The sequence below is a fragment of the Anastrepha ludens genome, chromosome 5, assembly GCF_028408465.1.
Source record: "Anastrepha ludens isolate Willacy chromosome 5, idAnaLude1.1, whole genome shotgun sequence".
NCBI lineage: Eukaryota > Metazoa > Arthropoda > Insecta > Diptera > Tephritidae > Anastrepha > Anastrepha ludens.
Window position 1 is genome coordinate 93,718,102 of NC_071501.1, and position 15,197 is coordinate 93,733,298.

Sequence of the window (15,197 nt, forward strand, 5' to 3'; positions counted from 1 at the left end):
CAAGCCTCAGAGTACATTTCTGCCAAGAAAAAGCTCCTAATAAAAAACCATCTGTCGTTCGAAGGCGGCATAAAACTGTAGATTCCTCCATCTGTAGCACAATATCAAGATGAATATTATAAAAAGATAAATTTACTTAATTAAGTGAGCTCAAGTCTTCAAGATTATCACCATTTGCCAGCTTATCTTTATAAACTGCTTTTTAATAAATAGATTAGTCATGCGATATAGGTTCTTGGGAAATTTTGGATTATAAAATTCCAAGATGCCACTCTGTGTTAATGATTAGATATGAATTAGAAAAATGTTTAAAATACAAAAATATATGCATATCACAAAGTTGACACTTTGATTGAAGCGTTTCGGTAGTCTTACCAAGTGAAAACAAAAGACGATTACATAAACGCTGTAATGCAATGATGCATCAGTCTCTTTTATTTCTAAACCTGAACAGATGAAAATTTACAATTCGAGCAAGTTAATTAGGAATTAGCATCTTGCGTTTATGAAGTCAAAATAGACTAATTCTAAGCGGTTGGAACTAACACAATTTATTTTTACAACAAAAACGACCCCTATAACACAACTCATCTGATATTACACTGTGCACATACGTTTAAGGCAATTCAAATGTGGTAATGCAGACGACATTAAAGATGTATAAATTTAAGTTTTAATTACTTATGCATGTTTACAAAACGAATGTCCTAAAAATACATCACTACTAAACATAATAGACTACTAACCTCAGTTTTTTTTATATCAAGTACGTATGAACTCATTTTTTTATTATATTTTATTTAAGTTTATAAATTTTGGTGACACTTCAGTTTTTTTTTAACACAAATAAATCAAAGAAAGACAAGTAGTTGAACTTAAAAACAAATAACCATGAAAACAAAAGAACTTAAATTTAAGCGAAGTGTTCTGCATGTGACTTCAAACATTTGCTTATGGTACTTATATATCCCCCACCCCAATAAAATATGCTACCCCAACAGCAGCGCAAGTCCGTATTGGTTATTACACATACACACAAGGCTATTAAAAAAATACACGAAATAATCCTTCTTGGACTATGTAGCAATTCCCATAGTTAAGCTAAATCTGTATGTAATAAACGGATGCTTGGCTTAATTATTATTTAACAAAGTCTGGATTCTCCCGAATGGGTTCTGTGAACTGAAGTTGATTGTCGATGATCTGAAAGAGTTCTTGAGGTGCAGGTATGCGCCCAGTTTGTAATTTCGACCACACGGGAACATCATTGAGTGTTATTTCAAAAGCTCCGGAGGCAACAAGCTGTAAAAAACACATTTTTTTTTTTATTTTTAATATATAAAATCTCATTATTTCAGATGAAACGCCAATGTCGTATTATCAGTTCAAACAATCTGTTTTCATTTACCACTTGCTATTTTAATTTCTTTCACACGCTCTTACCTGGCCCTCGAGCATGTTTCCCACGAAAAATACCATCATACAGGCGTACAATTTATTGTCCAACAAATGCCGCCACCAAGCAGGCGTTTGTTGACCAATGGTGCCGAATATATCAAACGAAGAGACAATTACTACGATGAACAGAATTTTTGCGGCGAAAACAATACGTGAAATGTACATGTTGAAACCGGGCGGATCATAGTTGGCACCGTGCACTGTCATTTGTGGATACCTCTCCGTAAGTATGTTCACGTAATCCTCAAACGCCTTGCGATAACCACATGAGTAGCTAGGGAAAAATACATATTTTCATAAGACATAAAAACTTGAAAAAATGTAAGGTTTCGTGGGGTAAAGCAATTAGCTTTCATTACCAATATAAAAATGTCATTGTAGGTCCACCAACATTTTGACCGAACTTTGTTGCGGGTATCTCTTTTTCAGCTGCGTCCACACCAAAATTAATATTCCCCACCAATATGAAACCGATGAATAAGCAAAGTGCAAACGTTAAATTTCTACCCACAGGTATAGCCATTATATTACGAAATTAATATTTTTTCCTTAAATTAATCTTACACTTTCGTCACTTTAGATTTCAATGAAATTGCAAATAGCAGTGGATTTATTCAGGGTTGCATGCGTTGCAATGTAGGCTTGCCGGGGACGCAGTGACGTATTTAATATTTCACAATGCTTTGAAATATTTTACAATAATGTTTAATGTTATGTAATAATTTGCATAACATTTATATCGCTTTTTTAATAATATAATATAAATAATTTATGCGTATGTGTAGAAGCTAACCATATTTTTGGCAAAAGTGCTGAATAGTGGCTTCTCACACCAGAAGCCACTATTCAGCACTTCCATGAATGTGGAATAGTAGGCGTTATTCGCTTTTTGGAACTGATTTGAAAAGTATATAACACTTCATGAGGAAATAAATAATATGGGTGATACGTGAGAAAAAGTGGAAATTTTAAAATCTTATCATATCTTATTTACATTTGTAAGGATTTTAGCAAAAGTGCACGTAATTAAAATGCATTTAGTTTGTTGTGCATAATTGTATATATATAACTAAGATCTATATATTGAAAATGGATAATTAAAAACTATATACAAAAATATATATAGATTATTAAAAAATATATAATTAACCCATTTTTAATTAATTAACACTTGAACGCATTTTAGAATACATCCTAGAGAAAGGATGCAAATGAATATCAAAATCAAAACACTCCTATCTAAACGGCAGATCTACAGAAACGGTACTGCACGAGCCAGTGAGTGCTATTGACAAATCAACTGAACACAAGCAGTACACTGTGGCTGCAACCAAGTTTGGCTCAGAAGTTGTTCTGAATAAATGGATTATTTCTATAAATATAATTAGCAAAATTATGGATGAAATATTAATTCACTTAATAATTAGACTACAAACTGTGGTCTGAGTGTAAGTCCCAGAAAAATTTAACTCTTCGCTACCAAAGGCAAGGTATCAAGCTTCGAATTCATCAAGCTGAATCGTACAGACTGACAGTATCAGCACAAGCTAAATATCTTAGAGTAATTCTTAATACCAAACTTAGTTGGAAATCCAATAATAATAATAGATCTACACATCTGCAACTTGCGCGGTTAGCCTCAAACAAATAGAGAGTTAGAACCTATAATCACAGCATGATCCTGCTGCAAGGACACTCATTTGGTAACATCACCACCGATCATCGACGATTACCGAGCATTCACTTCACAAAAGATTTGTCTGCGGTATTCCCATCTAGAGTAGGTTGGAGAAGCAGGCGAATTCGATGCAGAATCTACAACAAAGGGTCCAAGATGAACTGCAGAGTCCAAGTCAATACGCTTTCCAAAAAAAACCTGTAATGCTATCTTTGACATCATGCAAGCAGGGCTCAAGAGACATATCTTACTCATCTAACACCCCTAACACTCTGAACCTAACCTGTCGGAACAGCGTGTTTCCTGGGCCTACCTTTATATGAGCTAGACGAAGACGACCGCAGATATACCCTACACTGACGGGCTTGTATTACTGCTACAACAACAACAACAACAGACATATCTTCACGAATAGTTAGACTAATATAAAAGCGGTGTGTAGTGGAACTTTGCTCGCTTACTCAATGGCTCGATATCACTCTAGTGTGAGTTCCAGGCCATAGGAACAGGAATTTATATAAAATACATAATATAGTAATCTGGAACCTACATCTCCCCTTTGTTTTCTAAGTTGAGTGGAGTCTTGGCTAACCAGAACCACGCAAGGATTATACTTTACTATTTTTGGCCAATCTGATATGGAATAAACCAAAATTGTGTGAGCAAGTTCGGCTGGCACGTCACCGGGTACTCGGCTGCAGAATTCTGCCCGCTCATTTCACACGTACTCCCACACTCGACAAATCAGTCGTAGGTCAGACGGAAACGAAGCAATGGCTGTGTTGATTTTTTTCGTGCATCATCAAAACAATCTCAGATCTTTCATAAATCAAAATCGCTGTCATGACCCCTATGACATCAGCGAATCAGTTATTTCTTTCAAATTCGCTGAGAGTCGGTTAACGGTCTAATCTTGGTCACACATGGTGAAAAGATTTTTAAAGGTGTACTACTTAGCAGACCGTTATTCGGCTCTGAGCGGACTTGACAGATATGCCGACGTCATTAGTTTTGTATTTCACTAAGCTAAAACTAAACTTTGTGAAATACAAAACGAATGACGTAGAATCCAAAGTTCCTCTCAAAATTTATTTTTTCACCATACCTAACGAGCAAGCCTGGACATTCCCATGGCAGCCGGTTCTACGTTACCGGAATGACTCGGGTTTTTATTCCCGACCAAGGGCTGCCGCCCCAGTACACTAGCCCTGTCTAGTGCACCGTATTTTACCCTAGCAAGCCTGGTATTTATCATCCTTGTTGGTCAAACCTTCTGAATTTTTTCACCATGGAAACACGTGTTGTTGGTGTGGTACGTTGTCCCATGGTGAAAAGATGTGGCCAAGGCGAGTAGAATATAGAAGATGGCGCCTTTCTAAATGCGTTACTTTATTTTTTGCGATTTTGACAACCGTCGACGTCATGCCATCTAATAATATAAAACAAAACAAACAAAAGGTAGAGAAATTACCTGAAGACCGACTTGTCGAAATAGCGAAAAATTAAGTAACTCGAAGTATTCAATTTACCCCGGCACAATAAGACTTCTGGCTAACCCGTTAGTTCAGGGAACACCGATTCGATACGAAAGAGATTAAAATCGAATAGCCGCGCGCTTTGAATGTCAATTCGGAAATTGACTTCAAGAATTGTCTCCGAGGACTGAAAAAATCGTTAACATAAATTTTTTGTAACTGGGGAAAGTATTTTGAATGTGATGAAACAGATTTAGAAAAATAAAAATTTTTAAAGTTACGTTAATTTGAACAAGAGTACTATTAGGCAAGATATTCCAGAGCTTAAAAGCGAAAATTATGCAACACTTAGTGGAGCATCGTTCTACGCAGTGTTTTTTTCAAAACGACTGTCACAATAGCCCAAAATAATGCATATTTAAATTGGAATCAACGTCGTAGGTTTGTAAAGATAATTGAATTCCCATACATATCGTACCCCATTGAAACAGTTGAACAACACCAAAATTAAAGTTATTGAAAATATCGTTAATTCACAGATTTCTTTATTTTTAGTTTCAAATGTTTGCCCCCATAAAAGCGCAAGTTGTTTTGTTTTTATTTGAATTAGAGAAATTCAATTTTTTCTCTCAAGTACTTAATGTAAATTAGACATCTATTTCGTAAAGTAGGAAAACTCATGGCAAGCCATACACGCCATGTAAAAAGTAAATCTACGACTTTTGAATTATGTAAAAGAATTTGTAAATGAAAGCATAAGCGATCCAGCCAATTGCTGCTTCTATTTTTATATAATTATGAATACAATATGCCTTTTGTATTTTAGTGTGAGGAGGACGTGGAAATGCGTAGTTTCTTAATTGGTGCAATATTTTGAACGCTTGGAATTCAACACTCGTTAACTTCTGGCTTTTTAATTTTTGTTTTTTATTTTATTTTATATTTGTATACGTGAAGCGGTTGTTCAGTGAATTTGAACGATACCCGCCTCGATAAGCTTCATTATTTTATCAGCTATAGCTGGGTTTTGCAGATGCCTGGAAAATAAATTAAATTTTATAAGTAAAAAAAGGGATTCAAAAAATAAGCAAACTTACTCTTTAGCTGCTTTAGGATCCGTCTGCATTTGATCCAGTATGACACGCATAGCTGGATCCTTAAGAATCTGTTGCACTTCTGGATCACCCAATGCATTCTTCATCACGTCTTCTGGACTGCGCTGATAAGATATCGAGCATTGACGATATCCTTCAATCGCTTCGGCATTTTGCGGATCGATTTCCAACGCTTTAAGGTATGCAGCCGAAGCTTTTGACGATTTTTGCATACCCTATATACACCCATACAAAACATAAACGATTAGCTCGTTACAAAAAAGTTCATTTAAATTATTATTGATTGAACAAACCTGCAAAATTTTTCCCTTTCGAATATAACCCTTAATGAACTTATCATCCAATTTAATGCAAGTTTCACAATCTTTCAGGCCCAGATCGAAAGCGGCCAACTTGGTGTAACATGCGGCACGATTGCTGTACAACTTGGGATCGTCAGGATTGCGTTTGATTGCCTCAGAGTAATGTTTTACGGCACCACTATAATCCCCCTTCTTGAAGAGTTCATTGCCTTTTTCCTTTTCATCCTCGGCCAATTCGGGATTTATATAAGCGCGTCTTTCTTCTTCTTTAATCTTAGCTTCAACCTCGCTGAGGGAAGTTTTAATCTCAGGCGTACGGTGTTCAGACATTGCTTTCTCGAAGTACACTTTCGCCTTCTTATAGTCTTCCAGTTTACGATACGAATTACCTATACGGGCAAATGCTTTTGCAATTAATTTGAAATCCGCACGATTTGCCCGACCGACTTCAATGCCCTTCTCACATTCTTTTATACATTCGTCGTATTGCTTACGCTCGAAATACACGGCAGCGATATTGTTGTGAAACGTTATATCAGTTGGATCCTCTTCCAATGCCGCATGATAATGCTTTAGTGCCGTGTCGAAATCTTTCTTCTTGTAGGCGGCGTTGCCGGCCTCTTTCTCCTTCTTAGCCAAGTACTTTTTACGTTCTTCCTCGTTCATCTCATCTACATTGGGCTCCGTTGGCTTCGGGGGTTCAGACTTTTTGGGTTCTGCTGTATGGGGTTGGGGATCCACATCCATTGGTGTGTTAAAATTTGATGTTACATTTTGTATCAATAAGCTGGTAATTTCTTCAGCTCCTTGAATCAATGCAGCATTTGACGGGTCGTACTTTAAGCCTAATAGTTAATATAAAATTATAATCAATTATTTTAAAAGGAATATTCCATAATAAGCCGCAAGTAAAGACGTTGGATAAATTTTTTTATGCTGATTTCAACGGTACAAAAATCACGGAAACTAAAAATGGGAAATCGCGGAAACTAATGAAGGATAAGGAGATAATGAAGGATAAAGCATTTTAATAACCATAACATCTGCGAAACTACTTTACGTTTCCACGACAGTCGGTTCTACGTTGCCGGAACGACCCGGATTTATATCCGGCCAAGGACTGTCATTTCAGCAGCATTCCCCGTATGTAAGTATGGGGAATGTTTAGGCTGCTACAACAACAACAACGACAACATCAAGAAACTACTTGACCGTTTGCGAAACTAATTACATAATTAAAAAGGCGGTTAAAATAAGCTTATTTTTGCAAAAAATTACTATTTGTGCGAGTTTTTGACAAAAAATACACTTTACAATGCTACTCCAGCAACTTTCGCCTAATACTTAGGGGGAATGTTTATGCGTTTACAACAACTCCAAAAGCAACAACAAGTCGATTTACTATATAACTGCCTTCGGACACACCTAAAAAATATAAACCTTATTAGTCCCACTTCGATTACGTTATTATTGCTCATAATGCAATATATACAGTCGTTATCGAGTATTGTTCGAAAAATAAGCAACAGCCACACTGTCTAAACCCTGTATACTCATTAAAAACAAAATTTTACCGAAAAGAATTTTTTCCGGTTTTGTTTGGTTATGTGCCGAATCTCTTACACTAACAACAAAAACAAAATTCTAATTCATTAAAAGCAATATTACGAGAATCAAAATCCACTTCACCTTAAATTGTTCGAAGCTTAAGCAACTATTCTATTACTACATTTTTACAGTACTCAAACAAACAACAAATATTTAGGAATCAGTTAATTCAATCATTTCATTCAAGGTGGATTTAATAAGGTGACAGCATTCACCCAGCTGAATTTTCGCCGTAGGTATGGCTTACGTCAAAATGATATGCTTTGTTTGTATGTATTGGTATGTTTACATTCGTATGTTTACATTTGCTTGCTGATTTTGACATGATGCTTGCACCAAACGCAACAACAAATACATGTAGGGTTTTACTTATATGTGTTTGCTGTCACCTGTAATAAATTCGCCTTGATTTCATTTCATTCGCTTTAGGATATTTACTGTTATTCATCCATACACAATACGGACCAGCTTTGAAACTAAACATAAACAAAAAATTAATTTCCTTAGCCACAATATAACACGATTTTGTTGTTGTTGTAGCGACACACGTAGTAGCTGGAGTTTGTTCAATGAAAGCGTTTTTAAGCACAGTCGAAAGCAAAGTGAACACCAAGGCTTGTGTTTTTCTAAATGACAGGTTATTGAATACACTTCATAACGAAATTATACTTAAATGATGTATGTTAATTCGACAAATTCTCGAGAAAATTATTTTATGCAGCATTTTCGTTTTTTAATGTGAGCATTTTGTCGCTTATTTCGTCGGAACGGGTGGGATGAAATCAATGTTTTTTACATACACGCACTGCTAAAAGATCACACTTTTGTTTAAAAGTACTCTTATATTTAATATTAACTGATTCTTTAAAAAAAAAAAGTTATTTTTAAATACCAAAATTGCGGGTATGAATCTGCTTTGTTTCGCTTAAAAAAGGCTGAAAGCAGTATAATCACTCATAATCCCCATTACATCTCTATTTTGATTCTCCTATTAACATTTTTTAATACATTATTCTATATTACTGTCATATCTGCTATTGATTTACACGTTTTACTATATTTCCATGGCTATTCCCTTGCAATAACGACCAACTATTGCAATCATTCAACTGTCAAACGCGATCGCGGGGAGAATCGTAGAAGTATAAGAAAAACACACAACAAATCAAACAGATAATATTTTTCTACGAAAAGCCGGAATTGACTAATGGGGGGATATATTTTTAAAGTGAAAAAAAGCTCTACAGAAAAATACTGGCGACAGTCGAGCCGTAGTTAGATTGATGATTATTTTGAAACGCGGAAAGGAATTCTGGGCAAAAATATTGTCGCCCACAAAGAGGAGATTTCTGCGCGAAAACACCGAAGACAACAATGCTGGAATAAATTTTATGAATTTGAAATATTGTTGAATTAAATTATACCTTCTACATAAATTTCATGTATATATATACATATATACAGGGTTTGATTGAAAAGTAAAGAGCATTCCCGCGCGGAGCGTCTGCCAAGCGATCAACCGAATCTTCTGGTGTGGGAAAATGATCGTTGGACCTTCCCCTTCCACTAGAAACCGGTCCCAGTTCGCTGGCAACAGCGGTGCAGTTAACATCGTTCCGCGCGTGAAAGCTGTTTTAAAAGTGTGCTAAGATTTTGCAGTGGTGAAAATGCAGCGATCGTTGGAACAACGTGCTGATCATATTTTTCGACTCTCGAGGCATCGTCCACAAGGAGTTTGTACCTCCAGGAGGCTCGGTAAACGCGGCATTTTACAAAGAAGTGCTCCTTCGGCTGAAAAACCGCGTAGCCCGGGTTCGGCCCGACCTCGTCATTAATTGGACCCTTTATCACGACAATGCGCCGGCGCACATCGCCTTCCTCTGCATTGGCCAAGATGGGGGTTCCGGTGCTTCCCCACCCTCCCTACAGTCCAGACCTGTCCCCTCCGGACTTCTTGTTCCCGCGCCTGAAAAGAAAGCTTCGACTCCATCGAGGCGATCCAAAAAACAGTGACGGCCGAATTGAACGCGATTCCGGCGGATGAGTTTAAAAAACAAAGTCCTGCAGTGGAAGTACCGCTACCAGCATTGTATTGACGCTCAAGGGTCCTATTTTGAAGAATATTAGTTGTATAAGCCAAAAGGTTTAATAAAACTGCTTAAAAAAAGGCACATTACTTTTCAACCTTTACCTGTATGTCTTCATTTACTAAAAACACGCAAAACCTAAGTAAAAATTAGCAAAATTTGCCCTTTTTTCCCCCGAGAGACCTAATGGGCCTAGGTGGTTGAGGGTTGCATTTTTAGGAATTGCAGTCCATACCCTATATAAAAATCGTGGTCTTTCCTTCTGCCCCACTAACTATCAGTCATACAAGAAATATTATCCGCCATCATTCCTATAAATGTTTGTGGAATGCTGCTGGAGTGACGGTCCTTGGCTGGGTATAAGTTCAGATAATACTGGTAACAAGAAACGACTATCGTGAGAACAAATACCATTGTAATGCGAATAAATAGTTTTATGGAATTTTTGGTTTCTATCAGAACGGTACGTATTCTTTACTTATACCGTCTTTGTTTCTACGACCTTATACCCCGCTTGTCAGTCGACTTTTTCGATAATGAATCACCCTCACACACACTTACCATCTTGGTATGATTGCATAGCGGCACGGAATCTTAGCAACCCCGCTTCCGCAGCTCCTTTACGCGAATAACCTTTCCACCATGTTGGGTTCAAGGCTATTGTTTGTTCCGCATCCTCTAGAGCTTTTTCAAATTGATTAGCCTTCGCGTATGCGGCTGATCTATTGCTGTATAACACATGATTCTTATTATCTAAAGATATAGCTTCAGTGTAAGCTGCGATAGCTTCATCAAAGTTGTTAGCGTTAAGTGCTCGATTTCCTTTTTCCTTGAGTTCATTCACCTGTAATAAAGTACCATATCACAGTCAGCACATTCCTTACTCGCAATCTGCGCAAACTTTAAATTTTTACAACCTGCAAGTCAAGTAATAATTTCGCCTTATCCATCACTAATCTTACTAAGTTGTTGAAAGCTTTTTATATTCTGTAATTGCACTAATGTGTTATTAAAACACTTTCTTTTTATGCAATGCGTATTTCAAAATGTACTTCAAAAACGTGCTACTTTCAATTCCAAAGTTTTTTGTGTTCTGTGAGTATAAACTTGGGAGCCTTCTAGAAACTGAAAGAAACACACAGAAATCTCAAATGACAGCTCGAAAATTTGCGACAGAGTTGCATCTTTACTGAACAACGTCAAATTGGTGCTGACCAAGGCGAATTCATACAAGGTGATATTGATTTTAAAAACACGATAATTTCGTGATCTATTGTCAAGTTTTAACTATTCTTCCCTGAAAACCGGAAACTTGAAAAAAACCGGAAAAATATCTTATCTTTTTGACAATGAGTCACCAAACAAATAACGCCACCTTTAAATAGTTCGCCGTGGTAACTTGTAAAATTCTATAAATTATTTGTGATGTGAATAGGTAATTCCAAGGCACAAATGAAAGCCAAAAATAATAGAGTAAATCGCGAAGCAGGATGAAATACAAGATTCCGCGTTTCAAATTCGAGACAAACAAAACAAAAAATCACTACGTTCTCAAGCCATTCATATAATTTCTATTCCTTATGCTTTTTTATTCGCTGCAAAATAAGGCAGCGGTATGAAGGTAGCGATACTGAAGGTAACCTCTTCCCAAAGCAGTTACTTTATTTTTCGCGACAAGTCTGACGTTAAGCTCCTTTTCAATACAAAACCACGAGCTAAACAAACAAATGGAAAATAACTTGTATATATGTGAAAATTCAGTGAATAGCTTGATAATATTGTAATATTACGGATAACGCCGAGACAAAACAGTGTGTGTGTGTGAGCGCGTTTTTGTGTTTGGTAATTCCTATTATTTTCGTCTACTCTTCCTCTTCACAAACATGTAATTCCCCTTCCTTGTGTTTGTTTATTCATAGAGCATGACGACAAAGCAAAAGCGGAAGGCGCAGCATTGTATCTATCATCCTTACCAAGGTGGATTTATTATAGGTGACAGCATTCACCCAGCTGAATTTTTCGCCGTAGATATGGCTTACGTCAAAATGATATGCTTTGTTTGTATGTATTGGTATGTTTACATTCGTATTGTATTGTATTTTGACTTGATGCTTGTACCAAAGGCAACAACAAATACATGTAGGGTTTTACTTATATGTGGTTGCTGTCACGTATAATAAATTCGCCTTGATCCTTACCCTGCATTCATCGGATATATCATACACGCAACCCTGTTTGCAATCATTACTGCCAACATTTGCGCTAAAACGGGACTGCCACCAGTAATATTGACAGTTGTCAAAAGCCAAAAAGCGGCATTAGAAAAATTGTATTTTTATCATAATTTCAAGTTGGTTTTTCGATTACATTTCCTCCGGAAATTTTTAAAGTTTATGCTAAGCTGTTGGCAAATTTGAATATACGATAAGTTATTGCCGAAAATTGTGGCAATTTGACAAGTGTAACTGATTTAAAGCCGTTTTTGCGTAGGGCGACAAAAGCATGGCTGAGTATTTGGCGTCCATTTTCGGCACCGAGAAAGATAAGTAAGTGTGATTGTGCAAATGCTTTGCTAAGGGCATTTTTAATTTATTAATTGGTCCTACATTATATTACAGAGTAAACTGTTCGTTTTACTTTAAAATTGGAGCATGCCGTCATGGGGACCGCTGCTCCCGTATTCACAATAAACCAACATTTTCTCAGACAGTGCTGCTACAGAATTTATATGTGAATCCGCAAAATTCAGCCAAATCAGCAGATGGCTCCCACTTGGTGGCTAATGTATCGGATGAAGAAATGCAAGAGCATTACGATAACTTTTTTGAAGATGTCTTTGTTGAATGTGAGGATAAGTATGGGGAGATTGAAGAGATGAACGTGTGCGATAATTTGGGTGACCACCTAGTTGGAAATGTGTATATCAAATTTCGTCACGAACAAGATGCAGAAAAGGCGGCGAATGATTTGAATAATCGCTGGTTTGGTGGTCGTCCGGTATACTCGGAATTGTCGCCGGTTACTGACTTTCGTGAAGCCTGCTGCCGTCAATACGAAATGGGTGAATGCACCAGGTCTGGATTTTGCAATTTCATGCACTTGAAACCAATTTCAAGAGAGTTACGGAGGTGCGCAAATTAACTTTTAGTATTTATCATAGTTGAAATATATATTTATTTATAATTAATTATTACAGATACTTGTACTCCAGACGTCGACGATCACGTTCTCGTTCCCGCTCACCACGTCGTCGTCGCTCTCGATCCCGTGAACGTCGCCGTTCCCGTAGTCGTGAGGGTCGCGGCGCTGGTGATGGCCGTAAAGGACGCTACTGATTTGATAATATTAATACTTATTTGATATATATTGATGTTCCAACAATTTTAAAGGCAATTGAAATAAGAATTTTTCAATTTATTACCAATTCGTACAGAAGAATTCTCTTGACAATATATATAATTTGCTGGTTATACATCGTGATTCAATTATAGAATTGAATCATGGTTATACATAAACAACCCCAACTGGCAACTTAGAACTCTTGTAAGAAATTTGAGCCCTTCTAATAAAACAATAATTAATTAGAACTAGATTTGAGTTTTATTATTACTGTATTTAATAATATAATTTTAGAATAAAAAAAGAAGTAGAATTAGTTATTGAACGTTGGAATTCTGATTTAATTCGGAATTTTTATCTGACGCTTCCATGTCCTTAAGCTGTTTAGTGAGGTCGATTTGTTTTTGGAGTAAGTATGTATTTTCAGTTTTGCGACGCTGCTGGCGTTCAATATCGCGTACCACACCCTCGTGCAGGCGCGCGCTGTAATAACAAAACGTGTTGAAATATATAAATTAAATGCCTGGGCGCAATTATACTGTATGAAATTACCGGTCAGTGCTTTGTTTGTAATGTACATAACCAATTACGCTCACTGAAAACCCAACGGACAGGGCCAAAGCAATTTTAGCACCAGCAGACATTTTTTGTATGTTAAAGTTTTTAATATTAATATTTTTTATTCTTTAACAACGGATAATTTTGAGGATGAAAAAATATAATTGTACAAAATTGTTTGAAGGAAAAAATCGAATGAAAACTTCAAAACAAAAGTCAGCTGTTAGTGTTGCTCGTTTAGCTGTCAAGAAATCTGAAAGGGAAGAACAAGTGATATTATGGCGAATGGGGAGAAAGCTTTAACAATTTTAATCGTTCTGTACTCAACCTCTCTACACTCAATTATTCATTTTATAATAACAGACAAATTTGATTGCATACGATGGCAATTTTTTCAGTGTGGGCACATTGTCGCCATGTTGAAAATATCGTAAAGTAAGCTGGTACATTGTGATCGCGCTCTTGGGTGTTTTAAAGCATAGATTGATTTATACGATAAAGAGGAAAGAAGGATATTGTGATTCTGCACGAATTCGTCAAATTTATTTACTTATTTTTTTAAGTTTAGGCCAAGGCAAATTGGCGTCATCATTGGTACCGTCGCGAACTTCCACCACATTTGTTGGGAAGTACGGAAAGTGTTGAGTCACTGTTTTGAGTTTATTCTAAATGAAGCTTTGGTTATTTTATTACTGCGGTATGTGATGGGTTGCTTGACCCAACTCATGCCTCTTCTTCATTGATGTTCCGAGTCTCTGATTGCAGGGTGCTTAGCGTTCACTACTTTTCGAATCAGAGCGACACGCAGTTTTCTCTACATGAAATCAAACCGAATGTATCTTTCTAAAGGAACTTCAAAAAAAGTTTAGATTGGGATTTATACTTAAGAAATCTGCACGATTTCCTGCCGGAAGAAAATCTGCATCTTTTGGAGGGATCGATAGACGAATTGGTGGAGACATTCACCTCTGCGTATAAAAGGGCCCTCGAGAAGCACCCCATCAAGCTCAAATGGCTACCGGACCACTGTAATGTTTTTCAAGTTGAGGTAACCGCAATCAAATAATCAATAAATACTGTAAGTGAAGCAAACATTTACTGCGACAACCAACCGGCAATTAGGGAGCTGTTTTTGGTTCCTTTGAAATTAATTGGACAATCGAATACTTCGATATAAGGCGCATTTGGGTTCCCGGTCACAGTGACATAGTGGGAAATTGCTTGACTGATGAGCTAACTAGACAATGGACACTCGAAACGGTTTCACCGCGAAATGAGAGGATTGGGGTTCCCTTGAAAACCTGCTCTGCTCATGGAAGGATGGGCGTCACGTCAATTCAGCGAGCGCAAACGTGAAGGTCGCGAGATCCTTCTGCTCACTGGTAGATCGGTGGTACTTGAGGGATCTTCTAAGCCTAACAAAGTTATTATTTTCCTCAGTGATTATACAAGTTACCTTCGCTAAATCTTTGAGAGATCACAGCACGGTCAAACCAATCTTTCATCTTATTACTTATTAACTGGGTATGTTGCCTCACATGATGCAAAATCACCCGGAAGCTTTAAATAGCTTTTAA

At 36.9% G+C, this 15,197-nt stretch overlaps 4 protein-coding genes across 4 annotated transcripts; 1 reads left to right on the top strand and 3 right to left on the bottom strand.

Moving 5' to 3' along the window:
- Positions 1-778: 778 nt before the first annotated feature.
- LOC128864211 (thioredoxin reductase-like selenoprotein T homolog CG3887) lies at positions 779-2,136 on the bottom strand. The gene is made up of 3 exons (XM_054103771.1): positions 1,818-2,136; positions 1,444-1,732; positions 779-1,302 (listed from the first exon to the last, which is right to left on the bottom strand). The coding sequence occupies exons 1-3, from the start codon at positions 1,979-1,981 to the stop codon at positions 1,141-1,143; spliced, it is 615 nt and encodes a 204-aa protein (XP_053959746.1). The 5' UTR covers positions 1,982-2,136; the 3' UTR covers positions 779-1,140.
- A 2,982-nt stretch (positions 2,137-5,118) lies between these two features.
- LOC128863789 (stress-induced-phosphoprotein 1) lies at positions 5,119-10,868 on the bottom strand. Its single transcript, XM_054103135.1, has 5 exons — positions 10,641-10,868; positions 10,285-10,567; positions 6,020-6,873; positions 5,709-5,941; positions 5,119-5,648 (listed from the first exon to the last, which is right to left on the bottom strand). Exons 1-5 carry the CDS (start codon positions 10,671-10,673, stop codon positions 5,576-5,578), a joined length of 1,476 nt encoding a protein of 491 aa, XP_053959110.1. The 5' UTR covers positions 10,674-10,868; the 3' UTR covers positions 5,119-5,575.
- A 1,118-nt stretch (positions 10,869-11,986) lies between these two features.
- On the top strand, positions 11,987-13,313 carry LOC128865093 (splicing factor U2af 38 kDa subunit). The gene is made up of 3 exons (XM_054105053.1): positions 11,987-12,269; positions 12,342-12,851; positions 12,920-13,313. The coding sequence occupies exons 1-3, from the start codon at positions 12,226-12,228 to the stop codon at positions 13,056-13,058; spliced, it is 693 nt and encodes a 230-aa protein (XP_053961028.1). The 5' UTR covers positions 11,987-12,225; the 3' UTR covers positions 13,059-13,313.
- On the bottom strand, positions 13,305-13,859 carry LOC128865094 (protein PET117 homolog, mitochondrial). The gene is made up of 2 exons (XM_054105054.1): positions 13,615-13,859; positions 13,305-13,545 (listed from the first exon to the last, which is right to left on the bottom strand). The coding sequence occupies exons 1-2, from the start codon at positions 13,704-13,706 to the stop codon at positions 13,380-13,382; spliced, it is 258 nt and encodes an 85-aa protein (XP_053961029.1). The 5' UTR covers positions 13,707-13,859; the 3' UTR covers positions 13,305-13,379.
- Between the last annotated feature and the right edge of the window lie 1,338 nt (positions 13,860-15,197).